Source organism: Oncorhynchus masou, chromosome 24, assembly GCF_036934945.1.
Source record: "Oncorhynchus masou masou isolate Uvic2021 chromosome 24, UVic_Omas_1.1, whole genome shotgun sequence".
NCBI lineage: Eukaryota > Metazoa > Chordata > Actinopteri > Salmoniformes > Salmonidae > Oncorhynchus > Oncorhynchus masou.
In genome coordinates, this window is record NC_088235.1 from 35,303,627 (window position 1) to 35,326,161 (window position 22,535).

The window sequence follows — 22,535 nt, forward strand, 5'->3', positions numbered from 1 at the left end:
GATGATGATGATGTGTCTCAGGTTTGTCTAGTTGTGATGATGATGATGTGTTTCAGGTGTATTGGGTTTATATAGTTGTGATGATGATGATGATGTGTTTCAGGTGTGTTGGGTTTATATAGTTGTGATGATGATGATGTGTTTCAGGTGTATTGGGTTTATCTAGTTGTGATGATCATGATGTGTCTCAGGTGTATTGGGTTTATATAGTTGTGATGATGTGTTTCAGGTGTATTGGGTTTATCTAGTTGTGATGATGATGATGATAATGATGATGATGTGTCTCAGGTGTATTGGGTTTATCTAGTTGTGATGATGATGATGATGTGTTTCAGGTGTATTGGGTTTATCTAGTTGTGATGATGATGATGTGTCTCAGGTGTATTGGGTTTATCTAGTTGTGATGATGATGATGATGTGTCAGGTGTATTGGGTTTATCTAGTTGTGATGATGATGTGTCTCAGGTGTATTGGGTTTATCTAGTTGTGATGATGATGATGATGTGTTTCAGGTGTATTGGGTTTATCTAGTTGTGATGATGATGATGATGTGTCTCAGGTGTATTGGGTTTATCTAGTTGTGATGATGATGATGATGTGTCAGGTGTATTGGGTTTATCTAGTTGTGATGATGATGATGATGTGTTTCAGGTGTATTGGGTTTATCTAGTTGTGATGATGATGTGTCTCAGGTGTATTGGGTTTATCTAGTTGTGATGATGATGATGATGATGATAATGATGATGATGTGTTTCAGGTGTATTGGGTTTATCTAGTTATGATGATGTGTCTCAGGTGTATTGGGTTTATCTAGTTGTGAACATGATGATGTGTTTCAGGTGTGTTGGGTTTGTCTAGTTATGATGATGATGTGTCTCAGGTTTGTCTAGTTGTGATGATGATGATGTGTCTCAGGTGTATTGGGTTTATCTAGTTGTGATGATGATGATGTGTCTCAGGTGTATTGAGTTTATCTAGTTGTGATGATGATGATGTGTCTCAGGTTTACTGGGTTTATCTAGTTGTGATGATGATGATGTGTCTCAGGTTTACTGGGTTTATCTAGTTGTGATGATGATGATGTGTCTCAGGTGTATTGGGTTTATCTAGTTGTGATGATGATGATGATGTGTTTCAGGTGTATTGGGTTTATCTAGTTGTGATGATGATGATGTGTTTCAGGTGTGTTGGGTTTATCTAGTTGTGATGATGATGATGTGTCTCAGGTTTGTCTAGTTGTGATGATGATGATGTGTTTCAGGTGTATTGGGTTTATATAGTTGTGATGATGATGATGATGTGTTTCAGGTGTGTTGGGTTTATATAGTTGTGATGATGATGATGTGTTTCAGGTGTATTGGGTTTATCTAGTTGTGATGATGATGATGTGTCTCAGGTTTGTCTAGTTGTGATGATGATGATGTGTTTCAGGTGTATTGGGTTTATCTAGTTGTGATGATGATGATGATGTGTTTCAGGTGTATTGGGTTTATCTAGTTGTGATGATGATGATGTGTTTCAGGTGTGTTGGGTTTGTCTAGTTGTGATGATGATGATGTGTCTCAGGTTTGTCTAGTTGTGATGATGATGATGTGTCTCAGGTTTGCTGGGTTTATCTAGTTGTGATGATGATGATGTGTCTCAGGTGTATTGGGTTTATCTAGTTGTGATGATGATGATGTGTCTCAGGTGTATTGAGTTTATCTAGTTGTGATGATGATGTGTCTCAGGTGTATTGGGTTTATCTAGTTGTGATGATGATGATGATGTGTTTCAGGTGTATTGGGTTTATCTAGTTGTGATGATGATGATGATGTGTCTCAGGTGTATTGGGTTTATCTAGTTGTGATGATGATGATGATGTGTCAGGTGTATTGGGTTTATCTAGTTGTGATGATGATGATGATGTGTTTCAGGTGTATTGGGTTTATCTAGTTGTGATGATGATGTGTCTCAGGTGTATTGGGTTTATCTAGTTGTGATGATGATGATGATGATGATAATGATGATGATGTGTTTCAGGTGTATTGGGTTTATCTAGTTGTGAACATGATGATGTGTTTCAGGTGTGTTGGGTTTGTCTAGTTGTGATGATGATGATGTGTCTCAGTTTTGTCTAGTTGTGATGATGATGATGTGTTTCAGGTGTATTGGGTTTATCTAGTTGTGATGATGATGATGTGTCTCAGGTGTATTGGGTTTATCTAGTTGTGATGATGATGATGTGTCTCAGGTGTATTGGGTTTATCTAGTTGTGATGATGATGATGTGTTTCAGGTGTATTGGGTTTATCTAGTTGTGATGATGATGATGTGTCTCAGGTGTGTTGGGTTTATCTAGTTGTGATGATGATGATGATGTGTTTCAGGTGTATTGGGTTTATCTAGTTGTGATGATGATGATGATGTGTTTCAGGTGTATTGGGTTTATCTAGTTGTGATGATGATGATGTGTCTCAGGTGTGTTGGGTTTATCTAGTTGTGATGATGATGATGATGTGTCTCAGGTGTATTGGGTTTATCTAGTTGTGATGATGATGATGTGTCTCAGGTGTATTGGGTTTATCTAGTTGTGATGATGATGTGTTTCAGGTGTGTTGGGTTTGTCTAGTTATGATGATGATGTGTCTCAGGTTTGTCTAGTTGTGATGATGATGATGTGTCTCAGGTGTATTGGGTTTATCTAGTTGTGATGATGATGATGTGTCTCAGGTGTATTGAGTTTATCTAGTTGTGATGATGATGATGTGTCTCAGGTTTACTGGGTTTATCTAGTTGTGATGATGATGATGTGTCTCAGGTTTACTGGGTTTATCTAGTTGTGATGATGATGATGTGTCTCAGGTGTATTGGGTTTATCTAGTTGTGATGATGATGATGATGTGTTTCAGGTGTATTGGGTTTATCTAGTTGTGATGATGATGATGTGTTTCAGGTGTGTTGGGTTTATCTAGTTGTGATGATGATGATGTGTCTCAGGTTTGTCTAGTTGTGATGATGATGATGTGTTTCAGGTGTATTGGGTTTATATAGTTGTGATGATGATGATGATGTGTTTCAGGTGTGTTGGGTTTATATAGTTGTGATGATGATGATGTGTTTCAGGTGTATTGGGTTTATCTAGTTGTGATGATGATGATGTGTCTCAGGTTTGTCTAGTTGTGATGATGATGATGTGTTTCAGGTGTATTGGGTTTATCTAGTTGTGATGATGATGATGATGTGTTTCAGGTGTATTGGGTTTATCTAGTTGTGATGATGATGATGTGTTTCAGGTGTGTTGGGTTTGTCTAGTTGTGATGATGATGATGTGTCTCAGGTTTGTCTAGTTGTGATGATGATGATGTGTCTCAGGTTTGCTGGGTTTATCTAGTTGTGATGATGATGATGTGTCTCAGGTGTATTGGGTTTATCTAGTTGTGATGATGATGATGTGTCTCAGGTGTATTGAGTTTATCTAGTTGTGATGATGATGATGTGTCTCAGGTGTATTGGGTTTATCTAGTTGTGATGATGATGATGTGTCTCAGGTGTATTGGGTTTATCTAGTTGTGATGATGATGATGATGTGTTTCAGGTGTATTGGGTTTATCTAGTTGTGATGATGATGATGATGATGATGTGTTTCAGATGTATTGGGTTTGTCTAGTTGTGATGATGATGATGTGTCTCAGGTTTGTCTAGTTGTGATGATGATGATGATGATGATGATGTGTTTCAGATGTATTGGGTTTGTCTAGTTGTGATGATGATGATGTGTTTCAGGTGTGTTGGGTTTGTCTAGTTGTGATGATGATGATGTGTCTCAGGTTTGTCTAGTTGTGATGATGATGATGTGTTTCAGGTGTATTGGGTTTATATAGTTGTGATGATGATGATGATGTGTTTCAGGTGTGTTGGGTTTATATAGTTGTGATGATGATGATGTGTTTCAGGTGTATTGGGTTTATCTAGTTGTGATGATGATGATGTGTCTCAGGTTTGTCTAGTTGTGATGATGATGATGTGTTTCAGGTGTATTGGGTTTATCTAGTTGTGATGATGATGATGATGTGTTTCAGGTGTATTGGGTTTATCTAGTTGTGATGATGATGATGTGTTTCAGGTGTGTTGGGTTTGTCTAGTTGTGATGATGTGTCTCAGGTTTGTCTAGTTGTGATGATGATGATGTGTTTCAGGTGTATTGGGTTTATATAGTTGTGATGATGATGATGATGTGTTTCAGGTGTGTTGGGTTTATATAGTTGTGATGATGATGATGTGTTTCAGGTGTATTGGGTTTATCTAGTTGTGATGATGATGATGTGTCTCAGGTGTATTGGGTTTATATAGTTGTGATGATGATGATGTGTTTCAGGTGTATTGGGTTTATCTAGTTGTGATGATGATGATGATGATAATGATGATGATGTGTCTCAGGTGTATTGGGTTTATCTAGTTGTGATGATGATGATGATGATAATGATGATGATGTGTTTCAGGTGCATTGGGTTTATCTAGTTGTGATGATGATGATGTGTCTCAGGTGGGTTTATCTAGTTGTGATGATGATGATGATGTGTCTCAGGTGTATTGGGTTTATCTAGTTGTGATGATGATGATGATGTGTCAGGTGTATTGGGTTTATATAGTTGTGATGATGATGATGATGTGTTTCAGGTGTGTTGGGTTTATATAGTTGTGATGATGATGATGTGTTTCAGGTGTATTGGTTTTATATAGTTGTGATGATGATGATGATGTGTTTCAGGTGTGTTGGGTTTATATAGTTGTGATGATGATGATGTGTTTCAGGTGTATTGGGTTTATCTAGTTGTGATGATGATGATGTGTCTCAGGTTTGTCTAGTTGTGATGATGATGATGTGTTTCAGGTGTATTGGGTTTATCTAGTTGTGATGATGATGATGATGTGTTTCAGGTGTATTGGGTTTATCTAGTTGTGATGATGATGATGTGTTTCAGGTGTGTTGGGTTTGTCTAGTTGTGATGATGATGATGTGTTTCAGGTGTATTGGGTTTATATAGTTGTGATGATGATGATGATGTGTTTCAGGTGTATTGGGTTTATCTAGTTGTGATGATGATGATGTGTTTCAGGTGTGTTGGGTTTATATAGTTGTGATGATGATGATGTGTTTCAGGTGTATTGGGTTTATCTAGTTGTGATGATGATGATGTGTCTCAGGTGTATTGGGTTTATATAGTTGTGATGATGATGATGTGTTTCAGGTGTATTGGGTTTATCTAGTTGTGATGATGATGATGATGATAATGATGATGATGTGTCTCAGGTGTATTGGGTTTATCTAGTTGTGATGATGATGATGATGATAATGATGATGATGTGTTTCAGGTGCATTGGGTTTATCTAGTTGTGATGATGATGATGTGTCTCAGGTGGGTTTATCTAGTTGTGATGATGATGATGATGTGTCTCAGGTGTATTGGGTTTATCTAGTTGTGATGATGATGATGATGTGTCAGGTGTATTGGGTTTATCTAGTTGTGATGTGAATGATGATGTGTTTCAGGTGTATTGGGTTTATCTAGTTGTGATGATGATGTGTCTCAGGTGTATTGGGTTTATCTAGTTGTGATGATGATGATGATGATAATGATGATGATGTGTTTCAGGTGTATTGGGTTTATCTAGTTGTGATGATGATGATGTGTTTCAGGTGTGTTGGGTTTGTCTAGTTGTGATGATGATGATGTGTCTCAGGTTTGTCTAGTTGTGATGATGATGATGTGTTTCAGGTGTATTGGGTTTATCTAGTTGTGATGATGATGATGATGTGTCTCAGGTGTATTGGGTTTATCTAGTTGTGATGATGATGATGTGTCTCAGGTGTATTGGGTTTATTGTGTTTCAGGTGTATTGGGTCCTGTGTGGCTCAGTCGGTAGAGCATGGCGCTTGCAACGCCAAGCGTCGTGGGTTCGATTCCCACTGGGATTCCCACTGGGGCCACCCATATGTAAAAGTAGTGGCCCCAGCCGACTTGTAAGTCGCTTTGGACAAAAGCGTCTGCTAAATGGGATATATATATATATATATCTAGTTGTGATGATGATGATGATGTGTTTCAGGTGTATTGGGTTTATCTAGTTGTGATGATGATGATGATGTGTTTCAGGTGTATTGGGTTTATCTAGTTGTGATGATGATGATGATGTGTCTCAGGTGTATTGGGTTTATCTAGTTGTGATGATGATGATGTGTCTCAGGTGTATTGGGTTTATCTAGTTGTGATGATGATGTGTTTCAGGTGTGTTGGGTTTGTCTAGTTATGATGATGATGTGTCTCAGGTTTGTCTAGTTGTGATGATGATGATGTGTCTCAGGTGTATTGGGTTTATCTAGTTGTGATGATGATGATGATGATGTGTTTCAGGTGTGTTGGGTTTGTCTAGTTATGATGATGATGTGTCTCAGGTTTGTCTAGTTGTGATGATGTGTTTCAGGTGTATTGGGTTTATCTAGTTGTGATGATGATGATGTGTCTCAGGTGTATTGGGTTTATCTAGTTGTGATGATGATGATGATGATGATGTGTCTCAGGTGTATTGGGTTTGTCTAGTTATGATGATGATGTGTCTCAGGTTTGTCTAGTTGTGATGATGATGATGTGTTTCAGGTGTATTGGGTTTATATAGTTGTGATGATGTGTTTCAGGTGTATTGGGTTTATCTAGTTGTGATGATGATGATGTGTTTCAGGTGTATTGGGTTTATATAGTTGTGATGATGATGATGTGTCTCAGGTGTATTGGGTTTATCTAGTTGTGATGATGATGATGATAATGATGATGATGTGTTTCAGGTGCATTGGGTTTATCTAGTTGTGATGATGATGATGTGTTTCAGGTGTATTGGGTTTATATAGTTGTGATGATGATGATGTGTCTCAGGTGTATTGGGTTTATCTAGTTGTGATGATGATGATGATAATGATGATGATGTGTCTCAGGTGTATTGGGTTTATCTAGTTGTGATGATGATGATGATGTGTTTCAGGTGCATTGGGTTTATCTAGTTGTGATGATGATGATGTGTCTCAGGTGTGTTGGGTTTATCTAGTTGTGATGATGATGATGTGTCTCAGGTGGGTTTATCTAGTTGTGATGATGATGATGTGTCTCAGTTGTATTGGGTTTATCTAGTTGTGATGATGATGATGATGATGATGTGTCAGGTGTATTGGGTTTATCTAGTTGTGATGATGTGTCTCAGGTGTATTGGGTTTATCTAGTTGTGATGATGATGATGATAATTGTTACGAATCCCTTTTGGCCCAACAGTCTAGGGGGGATGGTAATGAGACTCGTAACATAACTCATGCAAATTATTATTGTGACAAAGGAAAAGTGTGAACAAAATAAGCACGACAACTGAAATCTACCGTCAAACTCTAGGTTTATTTATAAACACACGGTAATGGGGGGAGCAGGAAAAGGGGCTGGGCTGGACCCAAGGAAAGAAACAATAAGTATTCAAAAACACCCTTAAGCTAGACTAGCCTACTTTAACAACAGCTAACTAACTAACCAAAAATACAGTGGGTGGTCCGCCCAGTTCTAACTAGTGTATTTAACAAAGTTCACCTACGGGTAGTGTATGCCCATGGGCAACTTGTCTTGGTTTCCCCCTTTTCCACCGGCAATCAAACATAAACACCATAACCAAAAACAATACTCACAGGTGATGACAAAGTGCTATGAGGTGCTTAAACAAAAGAGAGGTTAAGACACAAAGCGAGAGTGAAACACAGAGACCTACAGACATGGCATTTACAGAGAGATTAAGCTTGAGCTGAGCTGGGCTGGAGAACAAACAAATGATGGGGTTTTTAAACCATGGGGAAAGAACTGTGATAGGTTTAGGAAATATGAGGAGGTGTGTCTTCTGATGATTGATTGGGGAGTGATGATTTTCACCTGTGAGGGGAGAAGGAGAGAAAAGAAACACACACACAGGATACACACACACACAGGATAACTGTATCCGTAACAATAATGATGATGATGTGTTTCAGGTGTATTGGGTTTATCTAGTTGTGATGATGATGATGTGTTTCAGGTGTATTGGGTTTATCTAGTTGTGATGATGATGATGTGTCTCAGGTGTATTGGGTTTATCTAGTTGTGATGATGATGATGTGTCTCAGGTGTATTGGGTTTATCTAGTTGTGATGATGATGATGTGTCTCAGGTGTATTGGGTTTATCTAGTTGTGATGATGATGATGTGTCTCAGGTGTATTGGGTTTATCTAGTTGTGATGATGATGATGATGTGTCTCAGGTGTATTGGGTTTATCTAGTTGTGATGATGATGATGTGTTTCAGGTGTATTGGGTTTATCTAGTTGTGATGATGATGATGTGTCTCAGGTGTATTGGGTTTATCTAGTTGTGATGATGATGTGTCTCAGGTGTATTGGGTTTATCTAGTTGTGATGATGATGATGATGTGTTTCAGGTGTATTGGGTTTATCTAGTTGTGATGATGATGATAATGTGTCTCAGGTGTATTGGGTTTATCTAGTTGTGATGATGATGATGTGTCTCAGGTGTATTGGGTTTATCTAGTTGTGATGATGATGATGATGATGTGTTTCAGGTGTGTTGGGTTTGTCTAGTTATGATGATGATGTGTCTCAGGTTTGTCGAGTTGTGATGATGATGATGTGTCTCAGGTGTATTGGGTTTATCTAGTTGTGATGATGATGATGATGATGTGTTTCAGGTGTATTGGGTTTATCTAGTTGTGATGATGTGTCTCAGGTGTATTGGGTTTATCTAGTTGTGATGATGATGATGATGTGTTTCAGGTGTATTGGGTTTATCTAGTTGTGATGATGATGATGATGTGTCTCAGGTGTATTGGGTTTATCTAGTTGTGATGATGATGATGTGTCTCAGGTGTATTGGGTTTATCTAGTTGTGATGATGATGATGATGATGTGTTTCAGGTGTGTTGGGTTTGTCTAGTTATGATGATGATGTGTCTCAGGTTTGTCTAGTTGTGATGATGTGTTTCGGGTGTATTGGGTTTATCTAGTTGTGATGATGATGATGTGTCTCAGGTGTATTGGGTTTATCTAGTTGTGATGATGATGATGATGATGATGTGTCTCAGGTGTATTGGGTTTATCTAGTTATGATGATGTGTCTCAGGTGTATTGGGTTTATCTAGTTGTGATGATGATGATGTGTTTCAGGTGTGTTGGGTTTGTCTAGTTATGATGATGATGATGATGTGTCTCAGGTTTGTCTAGTTGTGATGATGATGATGTGTTTCAGGTGTATTGGGTTTATATAGTTGTGATGATGATGATGTGTTTCAGGTGTATTGGGTTTATCTAGTTGTGATGATGATGATGTGTTTCAGGTGTATTGGGTTTATATAGTTGTGATGATGATGATGATAATGATGATGATGTGTTTCAGGTGCATTGGGTTTATCTAGTTGTGATGATGATGATGTGTCTCAGGTGTGTTGGGTTTATCTAGTTGTGATGATGATGATGTGTCTCAGGTGGGTTTTTCTAGTTGTGATGATGATGATGTGTCTCAGGTGTATTGGGTTTATCTAGTTGTGATGATGATGATGATGATGATGATGATGTGTTTCAGGTGTATTGGGTTTATCTAGTTGTGATAATGATGATGTGTTTCAGGTGTATTGGGTTTATATAGTTGTAATGATGATGATGTGTTTCAGGTGTATTGGGTTTATCTAGTTGTGATGATGATGATGTGTTTCAGGTGTATTGGGTTTATCTAGTTGTGATGATGATGATGTGTTTCAGGTGTATTGGGTTTATATAGTTGTGATGATGATGATGATGTGTTTCAGGTGTGTTGGGTTTATATAGTTGTGATGATGATGATGTGTTTCAGGTGTATTGGGTTTATCTAGTTGTGATGATGATGATGTGTCTCAGGTGTATTGGGTTTATATAGTTGTGATGATGATGATGTGTTTCAGGTGTATTGGGTTTATCTAGTTGTGATGATGATGATGATGATAATGATGATGATGTGTCTCAGGTGTATTGGGTTTATCTAGTTGTGATGATGATGATGATGATAATGATGATGATGTGTTTCAGGTGCATTGGGTTTATCTAGTTGTGATGATGATGATGTGTCTCAGGTGGGTTTATCTAGTTGTGATGATGATGATGATGTGTCTCAGGTGTATTGGGTTTATCTAGTTGTGATGATGATGATGATGTGTCTCAGGTGTATTGGGTTTATCTAGTTGTGATGATGATGATGATGTGTCAGGTGTATTGGGTTTATCTAGTTGTGATGATGATGATGATGTGTTTCAGGTGTATTGGGTTTATCTAGTTGTGATGATGATGTGTCTCAGGTGTATTGGGTTTATCTAGTTGTGATGATGATGATGATGATAATGATGATGATGTGTTTCAGGTGTATTGGGTTTATCTAGTTGTGATGATGATGATGTGTTTCAGGTGTGTTGGGTTTGTCTAGTTGTGATGATGATGATGTGTCTCAGGTTTGTCTAGTTGTGATGATGATGATGTGTTTCAGGTGTATTGGGTTTATCTAGTTGTGATGATGATGATGATGTGTCTCAGGTGTATTGGGTTTATCTAGTTGTGATGATGATGATGTGTCTCAGGTGTATTGGGTTTATTGTGTTTCAGGTGTATTGGGTCCTGTGTGGCTCAGTCGGTAGAGCATGGCGCTTGCAACGCCAAGCGTCGTGGGTTCGATTCCCACTGGGGCCACCCATATGTAAAAGTAGTGGCCCCAGCCGACTTGTAAGTCGCTTTGGACAAAAGTGTCTGCTAAATGGGATATATATATATATATATATATATCTAGTTGTGATGATGATGATGATGTGTTTCAGGTGTATTGGGTTTATCTAGTTGTGATGATGATGATGATGTGTTTCAGGTGTATTGGGTTTATCTAGTTGTGATGATGATGATGATGTGTCTCAGGTGTATTGGGTTTATCTAGTTGTGATGATGATGATGTGTCTCAGGTGTATTGGGTTTATCTAGTTGTGATGATGATGTGTTTCAGGTGTGTTGGGTTTGTCTAGTTATGATGATGATGTGTCTCAGGTTTGTCTAGTTGTGATGATGATGATGTGTCTCAGGTGTATTGGGTTTATCTAGTTGTGATGATGATGATGATGATGTGTTTCAGGTGTGTTGGGTTTGTCTAGTTATGATGATGATGATGTGTCTCAGGTTTGTCTAGTTGTGATGATGTGTTTCAGGTGTATTGGGTTTATCTAGTTGTGATGATGATGATGTGTCTCAGGTGTATTGGGTTTATCTAGTTGTGATGATGATGATGATGATGATGATGTGTCTCAGGTGTATTGGGTTTGTCTAGTTATGATGATGATGTGTCTCAGGTTTGTCTAGTTGTGATGATGATGATGTGTTTCAGGTGTATTGGGTTTATATAGTTGTGATGATGATGTGTTTCAGGTGTATTGGGTTTATCTAGTTGTGATGATGATGATGTGTTTCAGGTGTATTGGGTTTATATAGTTGTGATGATGATGATGTGTCTCAGGTGTATTGGGTTTATCTAGTTGTGATGATGATGATGATAATGATGATGATGTGTTTCAGGTGCATTGGGTTTATCTAGTTGTGATGATGATGATGTGTTTCAGGTGTGTTGGGTTTGTCTAGTTGTGATGATGTGTTTCAGGTGTGTTGGGTTTATATAGTTGTGATGATGATGATGATAATGATGATGATGTGTCTCAGGTGTATTGGGTTTATATAGTTGTGATGATGATGATGTGTTTCAGGTGTATTGGGTTTATCTCGTTGTGATGATGATGATGATAATGATGATGATGTGTCTCAGGTGTATTGGGTTTATCTAGTTGTGATGATGATGATGATGTGTTTCAGGTGCATTGGGTTTATCTAGTTGTGATGATGATGATGTGTCTCAGGTGTGTTGGGTTTATCTAGTTGTGATGATGATGATGTGTCTCAGGTGGGTTTATCTAGTTGTGATGATGATGATGATGATGTGTCTCAGTTGTATTGGGTTTATCTAGTTGTGATGATGATGATGTGTCTCAGGTGTATTGGGTTTATCTAGTTGTGATGATGATGATGATGTGTCAGGTGTATTGGGTTTATCTAGTTGTGATGATGTGTCTCAGGTGTATTGGGTTTATCTAGTTGTGATGATGATGATGATGATAATTGTTACGAATCCCTTTTGGCCCGACAGTCTAGGGGGGATGGTAATGAGACTCGTAACATAACTCATGCAAATTATTATTGTGACAAAGGAAAAGTGTGAACAAAATAAGCACGACAACTGAAATCTACCGTCAAACTCTAGGTTTATTTATAAACACACGGTAATGGGGGGAGCAGGAAAAGGGGCTGGGCTGGACCCAAGGAAAGAAACAATAAGTATTCAAAAACACCCTTAAGCTAGACTAGCCTACTTTAACAACAGCTAACTAACTAACCAAAAATACAGTGGGTGGTCCGCCCAGTTCTAACTAGTGTATTTAACAAAGTTCACCTACGGGTAGTGTATGCCCATGGGCAACTTGTCTTGGTTTCCCCCTTTTCCACCGGCAATCAAACATAAACACCATAACCAAAAACAATACTCACAGGTGATGACAAAGTGCTATGAGGTGCTTAAACAAAAGAGAGGTTAAGACACAAAGCGAGAGTGAAACACAGAGACCTACAGACATGGCATTTACAGAGAGATTAAGCTTGAGCTGAGCTGGGCTGGAGAACAAACAAATGATGGGGTTTTTAAACCATGGGGAAAGAACTGTGATAGGTTTAGGAAATATGAGGAGGTGTGTCTTCTGATGATTGATTGGGGAGTGATGATTTTCACCTGTGAGGGGAGAAGGAGAGAAAAGAAACACACACACAGGATACACACACACACAGGATAACTGTATCCGTAACAATAATGATGATGATGTGTTTCAGGTGTATTGGGTTTATCTAGTTGTGATGATGATGATGTGTTTCAGGTGTGTTGGGTTTGTCTAGTTGTGATGATGATGATGTGTCTCAGGTTTGTCTAGTTGTGATGATGATGATGTGTTTCAGGTGTATTGGGTTTATCTAGTTGTGATGATGATGATGTGTCTCAGGTGTATTGGGTTTATCTAGTTGTGATGATGATGATGTGTCTCAGGTGTATTGGGTTTATCTAGTTGTGATGATGATGATGTGTCTCAGGTGTATTGGGTTTATCTAGTTGTGATGATGATGATGTGTCTCAGGTGTATTGGGTTTATCTAGTTGTGATGATGATGATGATGTGTCTCAGGTGTGTTGGGTTTATCTAGTTGTGATGATGATGATGTGTTTCAGGTGTATTGGGTTTATCTAGTTGTGATGATGATGATGTGTCTCAGGTGTATTGGGTTTATCTAGTTGTGATGATGATGTGTCTCAGGTGTATTGGGTTTATCTAGTTGTGATGATGATGTGTTTCAGGTGTATTGGGTTTATCTAGTTGTGATGATGATGATAATGTGTCTCAGGTGTATTGGGTTTATCTAGTTGTGATGATGATGATGTGTCTCAGGTGTATTGGGTTTATCTAGTTGTGATGATGATGATGATGATGATGTGTTTCAGGTGTGTTGGGTTTGTCTAGTTATGATGATGATGTGTCTCAGGTTTGTCGAGTTGTGATGATGATGATGTGTCTCAGGTGTATTGGGTTTATCTAGTTGTGATGATGATGATGATGATGTGTTTCAGGTGTATTGGGTTTATCTAGTTGTGATGATGTGTCTCAGGTGTATTGGGTTTATCTAGTTGTGATGATGATGATGATGTGTTTCAGGTGTATTGGGTTTATCTAGTTGTGATGATGATGATGATGTGTCTCAGGTGTATTGGGTTTATCTAGTTGTGATGATGATGATGTGTCTCAGGTGTATTGGGTTTATCTAGTTGTGATGATGATGATGATGATGTGTTTCAGGTGTGTTGGGTTTGTCTAGTTATGATGATGATGATGTGTCTCAGGTTTGTCTAGTTGTGATGATGTGTTTCGGGTGTATTGGGTTTATCTAGTTGTGATGATGATGATGTGTCTCAGGTGTATTGGGTTTATCTAGTTGTGATGATGATGATGATGATGTGTCTCAGGTGTATTGGGTTTATCTAGTTATGATGATGTGTCTCAGGTGTATTGGGTTTATCTAGTTGTGATGATGATGATGATGATGATGTGTTTCAGGTGTGTTGGGTTTGTCTAGTTATGATGATGATGTGTCTCAGGTTTGTCTAGTTGTGATGATGATGATGTGTTTCAGGTGTATTGGGTTTATATAGTTGTGATGATGATGATGTGTTTCAGGTGGGTTTTTCTAGTTGTGATGATGATGATGTGTCTCAGGTGTATTGGGTTTATCTAGTTGTGATGATGATGTGTCTCAGGTGTATTGGGTTTATCTAGTTGTGATGATGATGTGTCTCAGGTGCATTGGGTTTATCTAGTTGTGATGATGATGTGTTTCAGGTGTATTGGGTTTATCTAGTTGTGATGATGATGATAATGTGTCTCAGGTGTATTGGGTTTATCTAGTTGTGATGATGATGTGTCTCAGGTGTATTGGGTTTATCTAGTTGTGATGATGATGTGTCTCAGGTGCATTGGGTTTATCTAGTTGTGATGATGATGTGTTTCAGGTGTATTGGGTTTATCTAGTTGTGATGATGATGATAATGTGTCTCAGGTGTATTGGGTTTATCTAGTTGTGATGATGATGATGATGATGTGTTTCAGGTGTGTTGGGTTTGTCTAGTTATGATGATGATGTGTCTCAGGTTTGTCGAGTTGTGATGATGATGATGTGTCTCAGGTGTATTGGGTTTATCTAGTTGTGATGATGATGATGATGATGTGTTTCAGGTGTATTGGGTTTATCTAGTTGTGATGATGTGTCTCAGGTGTATTGGGTTTATCTAGTTGTGATGATGATGATGATGTGTTTCAGGTGTATTGGGTTTATCTAGTTGTGATGATGATGATGATGTGTCTCAGGTGTATTGGGTTTATCTAGTTGTGATGATGATGATGTGTCTCAGGTGTATTGGGTTTATCTAGTTGTGATGATGATGATGTGTCTCAGGTGTATTGGGTTTATCTAGTTGTGATGATGATGATGTGTCTCAGGTGTATTGGGTTTATCTAGTTGTGATGATGATGATGATGTGTCTCAGGTGTGTTGGGTTTATCTAGTTGTGATGATGATGATGTGTCTCAGGTGTATTGGGTTTATCTAGTTGTGATGATGATGATGTGTCTCAGGTGTATTGGGTTTATCTAGTTGTGATGATGATGTGTCTCAGGTGTATTGGGTTTATCTAGTTGTGATGATGATGTGTTTCAGGTGTATTGGGTTTATCTAGTTGTGATGATGATGATAATGTGTCTCAGGTGTATTGGGTTTATCTAGTTGTGATGATGATGATGTGTCTCAGGTGTATTGGGTTTATCTAGTTGTGATGATGATGATGATGATGTGTTTCAGGTGTGTTGGGTTTGTCTAGTTATGATGATGATGTGTCTCAGGTTTGTCGAGTTGTGATGATGATGATGTGTCTCAGGTGTATTGGGTTTATCTAGTTGTGATGATGATGATGATGATGTGTTTCAGGTGTATTGGGTTTATCTAGTTGTGATGATGTGTCTCAGGTGTATTGGGTTTATCTAGTTGTGATGATGATGATGATGTGTTTCAGGTGTATTGGGTTTATCTAGTTGTGATGATGATGATGATGTGTCTCAGGTGTATTGGGTTTATCTAGTTGTGATGATGATGATGTGTCTCAGGTGTATTGGGTTTATCTAGTTGTGATGATGATGATGATGATGTGTTTCAGGTGTGTTGGGTTTGTCTAGTTATGATGATGATGATGTGTCTCAGGTTTGTCTAGTTGTGATGATGTGTTTCGGGTGTATTGGGTTTATCTAGTTGTGATGATGATGATGTGTCTCAGGTGTATTGGGTTTATCTAGTTGTGATGATGATGATGATGATGTGTCTCAGGTGTATTGGGTTTGTCTAGTTATGATGATGTGTCTCAGGTGTATTGGGTTTATCTAGTTGTGATGATGATGATGATGATGATGTGTTTCAGGTGTGTTGGGTTTGTCTAGTTATGATGATGATGTGTCTCAGGTTTGTCTAGTTGTGATGATGATGATGTGTTTCAGGTGTATTGGGTTTATATAGTTGTGATGATGATGATGTGTTTCAGGTGTATTGGGTTTATCTAGTTGTGATGATGATGATGTGTTTCAGGTGTATTGGGTTTATATAGTTGTGATGATGATGATGTGTCTCAGGTGTATTGGGTTTATCTAGTTGTGATGATGATGATGATAATGATGATGATGTGTTTCAGGTGCATTGGGTTTATCTAGTTGTGATGATGATGATGTGTCTCAGGTGTGTTGGGTTTATCTAGTTGTGATGATGATGATGTGTCTCAGGTGTATTGGGTTTATCTAGTTGTGATGATGATGATGTGTCTCAGGTGTATTGGGTTTATCTAGTTGTGATGATGATGTGTCTCAGGTGTATTGGGTTTATCTAGTTGTGATGATGATGTGTTTCAGGTGTATTGGGTTTATCTAGTTGTGATGATGATGATAATGTGTCTCAGGTGTATTGGGTTTATCTAGTTGTGATGATGATGATGTGTCTCAGGTGTATTGGGTTTATCTAGTTGTGATGATGATGATGATGATGTGTTTCAGGTGTGTTGGGTTTGTCTAGTTATGATGATGATGTGTCTCAGGTTTGTCGAGTTGTGATGATGATGATGTGTCTCAGGTGTATTGGGTTTATCTAGTTGTGATGATGATGATGATGATGTGTTTCAGGTGTATTGGGTTTATCTAGTTGTGATGATGATGATGATGTGTTTCAGGTGTATTGGGTTTATCTAGTTGTGATGATGATGATGATGTGTCTCAGGTGTATTGGGTTTATCTAGTTGTGATGATGATGATGTGTCTCAGGTGTATTGGGTTTATCTAGTTGTGATGATGATGATGATGATGTGTTTCAGGTGTGTTGGGTTTGTCTAGTTATGATGATGATGTGTCTCAGGTTTGTCTAGTTGTGATGATGATGATGTGTTTCGGGTGTATTGGGTTTATCTAGTTGTGATGATGATGATGTGTCTCAGGTGTATTGGGTTTATCTAGTTGTGATGATGATGATGATGATGTGTCTCAGGTGTATTGGGTTTATCTAGTTATGATGATGTGTCTCAGGTGTATTGGGTTTATCTAGTTGTGATGATGATGATGATGTGTTTCAGGTGTGTTGGGTTTGTCTAGTTATGATGATGATGTGTCTCAGGTTTGTCTAGTTGTGATGATGATGATGTGTTTCAGGTGTATTGGGTTTATCTAGTTGTGATGATGATGATGTGTTTCAGGTGTATTGGGTTTATATAGTTGTGATGATGATGATGTGTCTCAGGTGTATTGGGTTTATCTAGTTGTGATGATGATGATGATAATGATGATGATGTGTTTCAGGTGCATTGGGTTTATCTAGTTGTGATGATGATGATGTGTCTCAGGTGTGTTGGGTTTATCTAGTTGTGATGATGATGATGTGTCTCAGGTGGGTTTTTCTAGTTGTGATGATGATGATGTGTCTCAGGTGTATTGGGTTTATCTAGTTGTGATGATGATGATGATGTGTTTCAGGTGTATTGGGTTTATCTAGTTGTGATAATGATGATGTGTTTCAGGTGTATTGGGTTTATATAGTTGTAATGATGATGATGTGTTTCAGGTGTATTGGGTTTATCTAGTTGTGATGATGATGATGTGTTTCAGGTGTATTGGGTTTATCTAGTTGTGATGATGATGATGTGTTTCAGGTGTATTGGGTTTATCTAGTTGTGATGATGATGATGTGTCTCAGGTTTACTGGGTTTATCTAGTTGTGATGATGATGATGTGTCTCAGGTTTACTGGGTTTATCTAGTTGTAATGATGATGATGTGTTTCAGGTGTATTGGGTTTATCTAGTTGTGATGATGATGATGTGTCTCAGGTGTATTGGGTTTATCTAGTTGTGATGATGATGATGTGTCTCAGGTGTATTGGGTTTATCTAGTTGTGATGATGTGTCTCAGGTGTATTGGGTTTATCTAGTTGTGATGATGATGATGTGTCTCAGGTGTATTGGGTTTATCTAGTTGTGATGATGTGTCTCAGGTGTATTGGGTTTATCTAGTTGTGATGATGATGATGTGTCTCAGGTGTATTGGGTTTATCTAGTTGTGATGATGTGTCTCAGGTGTATTGGGTTTATCTAGTTTTGATGATGATAATGTGTCTCAGGTGTATTGGGTTTATCTAGTTTTGATGATGATAATGTGTCCCAGGTGTGTTGGGTTTATCTCGTTATGATGATGATGTGTGTCAGGTGTATTGGGCTTATCTAGTTATGATGATGTGTCTCAGGTGTGTTGGGTTTATCTAGTTGTGATGATGATGATTTTATTTTTATTTCACCTTTATTTAACCAGGTAGGCTAGTTGAGAACATGTTCTCATTTACAACTGCGACCTGGCCAAGACAAAGCATAGCAGTGTGAACAGACAACAACACAGAGTTACACATGAAGTAAACAATAAACAAGTCAATAACACAGTAGAAAAAAATAGTCTATATACGTTGTGTGCAAAAGGCATGAGGAGGTAGGCGAATAATTACAATTTAGCAGATTAACACTGGAGTGATAAATGATCAGATGGTCATGTACAGGTAGAGATACTGGTGTGCAAAAGAGCAGAAAAGTAAATAAATAAAAACAGTATGGGGATGAGGTAGGTAAATTGGGTGGTCTATTTACCGATGGACTATGTACAGCTGCAGCAATCGGTTAGCTGCTCAGATAGTTGATGTTTAAAGTTGGTGAGGGAGATAAAAGTCTCCAACTTCAGCGATTTTTGCAATTCGTTCCAGTCACAGGCAGCAGAGAACTGAAAGGAAAGGCGGCCAAATGAGGTGTTGGCTTTGGGGATGATCGGTGAAATATACCTGCTGGAACATGTGCTACGGGTGGGTGTTGCCATCATGACCAGTGAACTGAGATAAGGAGCTTTATCTAGCATGGACTTGTAGATGACCTGGAGCCAGTGGGTCTGGCGACGAATATGTAGCGAGGGCCAGCCGACGAGAGCATACAGGTCGCAGTGGTGGGTGGTATAAGGTGCTTTAGTAACAAAACAGATGACACTGTGATAAACTGCATCCAGTTTGCTGAGTAGAGTATTGGAAGCTATTTTGTAGATGACATCGCCGAAGTCGAGGATCGGTAGGATAGTCAGTTTTACGAGGGTAAGTTTGGCAGCGTGAGTGAAGGAGGCTTTGTTGCGGAATAGAATGCCGACTCTAGATTTGATTTTAGATTGGAGATGTTTGATATGAGTCTGGAAGGAGAGTTTACAGTCTAGCCAGACACCTAGGTGTTTATAGATGTCCACATATTCTAGGTCGGAACCATCCAGGGGGGTGATACTAGTCGGGCGTGCGGGTGCAGGCAGCGAACGGTTGAAAGCATGCATTTGGTTTTACTAGCGTTTAAGAGAAGTTGGAGGCCACGGAAGGAGTGTTGTATGGCATTGAAGCTCGTTTGGAGGTTAGGTAGCACAGTGTCCAAGGAAGGGCCAGAAGTATACAGAATGGTGTCGTCTGCATAGAGGTGGATCAGGGAATCGCCCGCAGCAAGAGCAACATCATTGGTATATACAGAGAAAATAGTCGGCCCAAAAATTGAACCCTGTGGCACCCCAATAGAGACTGCCAGAGGACCGGACAACATGCCCTCTGATTTGACACACTGAACTCTGCCTGCAAAGTAGTTGGTGAACCAGGCAAGGCAGTCATTACAAAAACCGAGGCTACTGAGTCTGCAGATAAGAATATGGTGATTGACAGAGTCGAACGCCTTGGCCAGGTAGATGAAGACTGCTGCACAGTACTGTCTTTTATCGATGGCGGTTATGATATCGTTTAGTACCTTGAGCGTGGCTGAGGTGCACCCGTGACCGGCTTGGAAACCAGATAAGGTACGGTAGGATTCGAGATGGTCAGTGATCTGTTTGTTGACTTGGCTTTCGAAGACCTTAGACAGGCAGGGCGGGATGGATACAGGTCTGTAACAGTTTGGGTCCAAGGTGTCTCCCCCTTTGAAGAGGGGGATGACTGTGGCAGCTTTCCAATCCTTGGGGATCTCAGACAATATGAAAGAGAGGTTGAACAGGCTGGTAATAAGGGTTGCGACAATGGTGGTGGATAGTTTCAGAAATAGAGGGTCCAGATTGTCAAGCCCAGCTGATTTGTACGGGTCCAGGTTTTGCAGCTCTTTCAGAACATCTGCTATCTGGATTTGGGTAAAGGAGAAGCTAGGGAGGCTTGGGCGAGTAGCTGCGGGGGGGGGGGCAGAGCTGTTGGCCGAGGTTGGAGTAGCCAGGAGGAAGGCATGGCCAGCCGTTGAGAAATGCTTGTTGAAGTTTTCGATTATCATGGATTTATCGGTGGTGACCGTGTTACCTAGCCTCAGTGCAGCGGGCAGCTGGGAGGTGGTGCTCTTTTTCTCCATGGACTTTACAGTGTCCCAGAACTTTTTGGAGTTAGAGCTACAGGATGCAAATTTCTGCTTGAAAAAGCTAGCCTTTGCTTTCCTGACTGACTGCGTGTATTGGTTCCTGACTTCCCTAAACAGTTTCATATCGCGGGACTATTCGATGCTATTGCAGTCCGCCACAGGATGTTTTTGTGCTGGTCGAGGGCAGTCAGGTCTGGAGTGAACCAAGGGCTATATCTGTTCTTAGTTCTGCATTTTTTGAATGGAGCATGCTTATCTAAGATGGTGAGGAAGTTACTTTTAAAGAATGACCAGGCATCCTCAACTGACGGGATAACGTCAATATCCTTCCAGGATACCCGGGCCAGGTCGAGTAGAAAGGCCTCCTCGCAGAAGTGTTTTAGGGAGCGCTTGACAGTGATGAGGGGTGGTCGTTTGACTGTGGACCCATAGCGGATACAGGCAATGAGGCATTGATCACTGAGATCCTGGTTGAAGACAGCGGAGATGTATTTGGAGGGCCAGTTGTTCAGGATAACGTCTATGAGGGTGCCCTTGTTTACAGAATTAGTGTTGTACCTGGTGGGTTCCTTGATGATTTGTGTGAGATTGAGGGCATCTAGCTTAGATTGTAAGACTGCCGGGGTGTTAAGCATATCCCAGTTTAGGTCACCTAACAGAACAAACTCTGAAGCTAGATGGGGGGCGATCAATTCACAAATGGTGTCCAGGGCACTGCTGGGAGCTGAGGGGGGTCGGTAGCAGGCGGCAACAGTGAGAGACTTATTTCTGGAGAGAGTAATTTTTAAAATTAGTAGTTCGAACTGTTTGGGTATGGACCTGGAAAGTATGACATTACTTTGCAGGCTATCTCTGCAGTAGACTGCAACTCCTCCCCCTTTGGCAGTTCTATCTTGACGGAAGATGTTATAGTTGGGTATGGAAATCTCAGAATTTTTGGTGGCCTTCCTAAGCCAGGATTCAGACACGGCAAGGACATCAGGGTTGGCAGAGTGTGCTAAAGCAGTGAGTAAAACAAACTTAGGGAGGCGGCTTCTGATGTTGACATGCATGAAACTAAGGTTTTTTCGATCACAGAAGTAAACAAATGAGGGTGCCTGAAAACATGCAGGGCCTGGGTTTTCCTCCACATCACCCGCGGAACAGAGGAGGAGTAGTATGAGGGTGCGGCTAAAGGCTATCAAAACTGGTCGCCTAGAGCGTTGGGGACAAAGAATAAAAGGAGCAGATTTCTGGGCATGGTAGAATATATTCAGGGCATAATGCGCAGACAGGGGTATGGTGGGGTGCGGGTACAGCGGAGGTAAGCCCAGGCACATGATGATGTGTCTCTGTCTCTCAGGTGTATTGGGTCTATTCAGCACCTGAAGGGGAAGTATGGGCGTGGCTACAGCCTGGAATTGAAGCTGAGAGAGGAGCTGACGGGGCTCCAACAAGTGGCACTGCTCCACAAGGAGATCCGTCGAATCTTCCCTCACGCTGCAAGACAGGAGAGGTGAGTCAGAGAGTGTGTGTGTGTGTGTGTGTGTGTGTGTGTGTGTGTGTAATGACATGCTAAAGCCTGCTGCCTCTGTCTTGCAGCTTTGCCACCCTGATGGTTTACAAGATCCCCATGGAGGATGTCAAGTCACTGGCCAAGTCCTTCTCTCAGCTAGAGAGTGGTGAGTGTGTGTGATCACTCTCTGACCATCTGCCTCATGTTTCATTGATCCGTTACAATTTAGGCAAAATGCATTGTGTTCTAATGTTTTCTGCTCTCCGCTTCCTCCAGCTAAGCAAACCTTCAACTTTGAAGAGTACAACTTTTCACAATCAACCTTAGAGCAGGTAAGTACTAATTTGTGAACCTTACCTTGAATATCATGTGAT

General features: G+C 39.8%; 1 protein-coding gene across 1 annotated transcript in view; it reads left to right on the plus strand.

Annotated features, from left to right (window-relative positions):
* abca5 (ATP-binding cassette, sub-family A (ABC1), member 5) overlaps positions 1–22,535 on the plus strand; it is a 125,457-nt gene that overhangs the window by 95,961 nt on the left and 6,961 nt on the right. Inside the window, exons 34-36 of the mRNA XM_064933733.1 lie at positions 22,009–22,161; positions 22,248–22,327; positions 22,438–22,493. Of these exons, the coding sequence (XP_064789805.1) occupies positions 22,009–22,161; positions 22,248–22,327; positions 22,438–22,493 (289 nt within the window). The remainder of the gene's footprint in view (positions 1–22,008; positions 22,162–22,247; positions 22,328–22,437; positions 22,494–22,535) is intronic.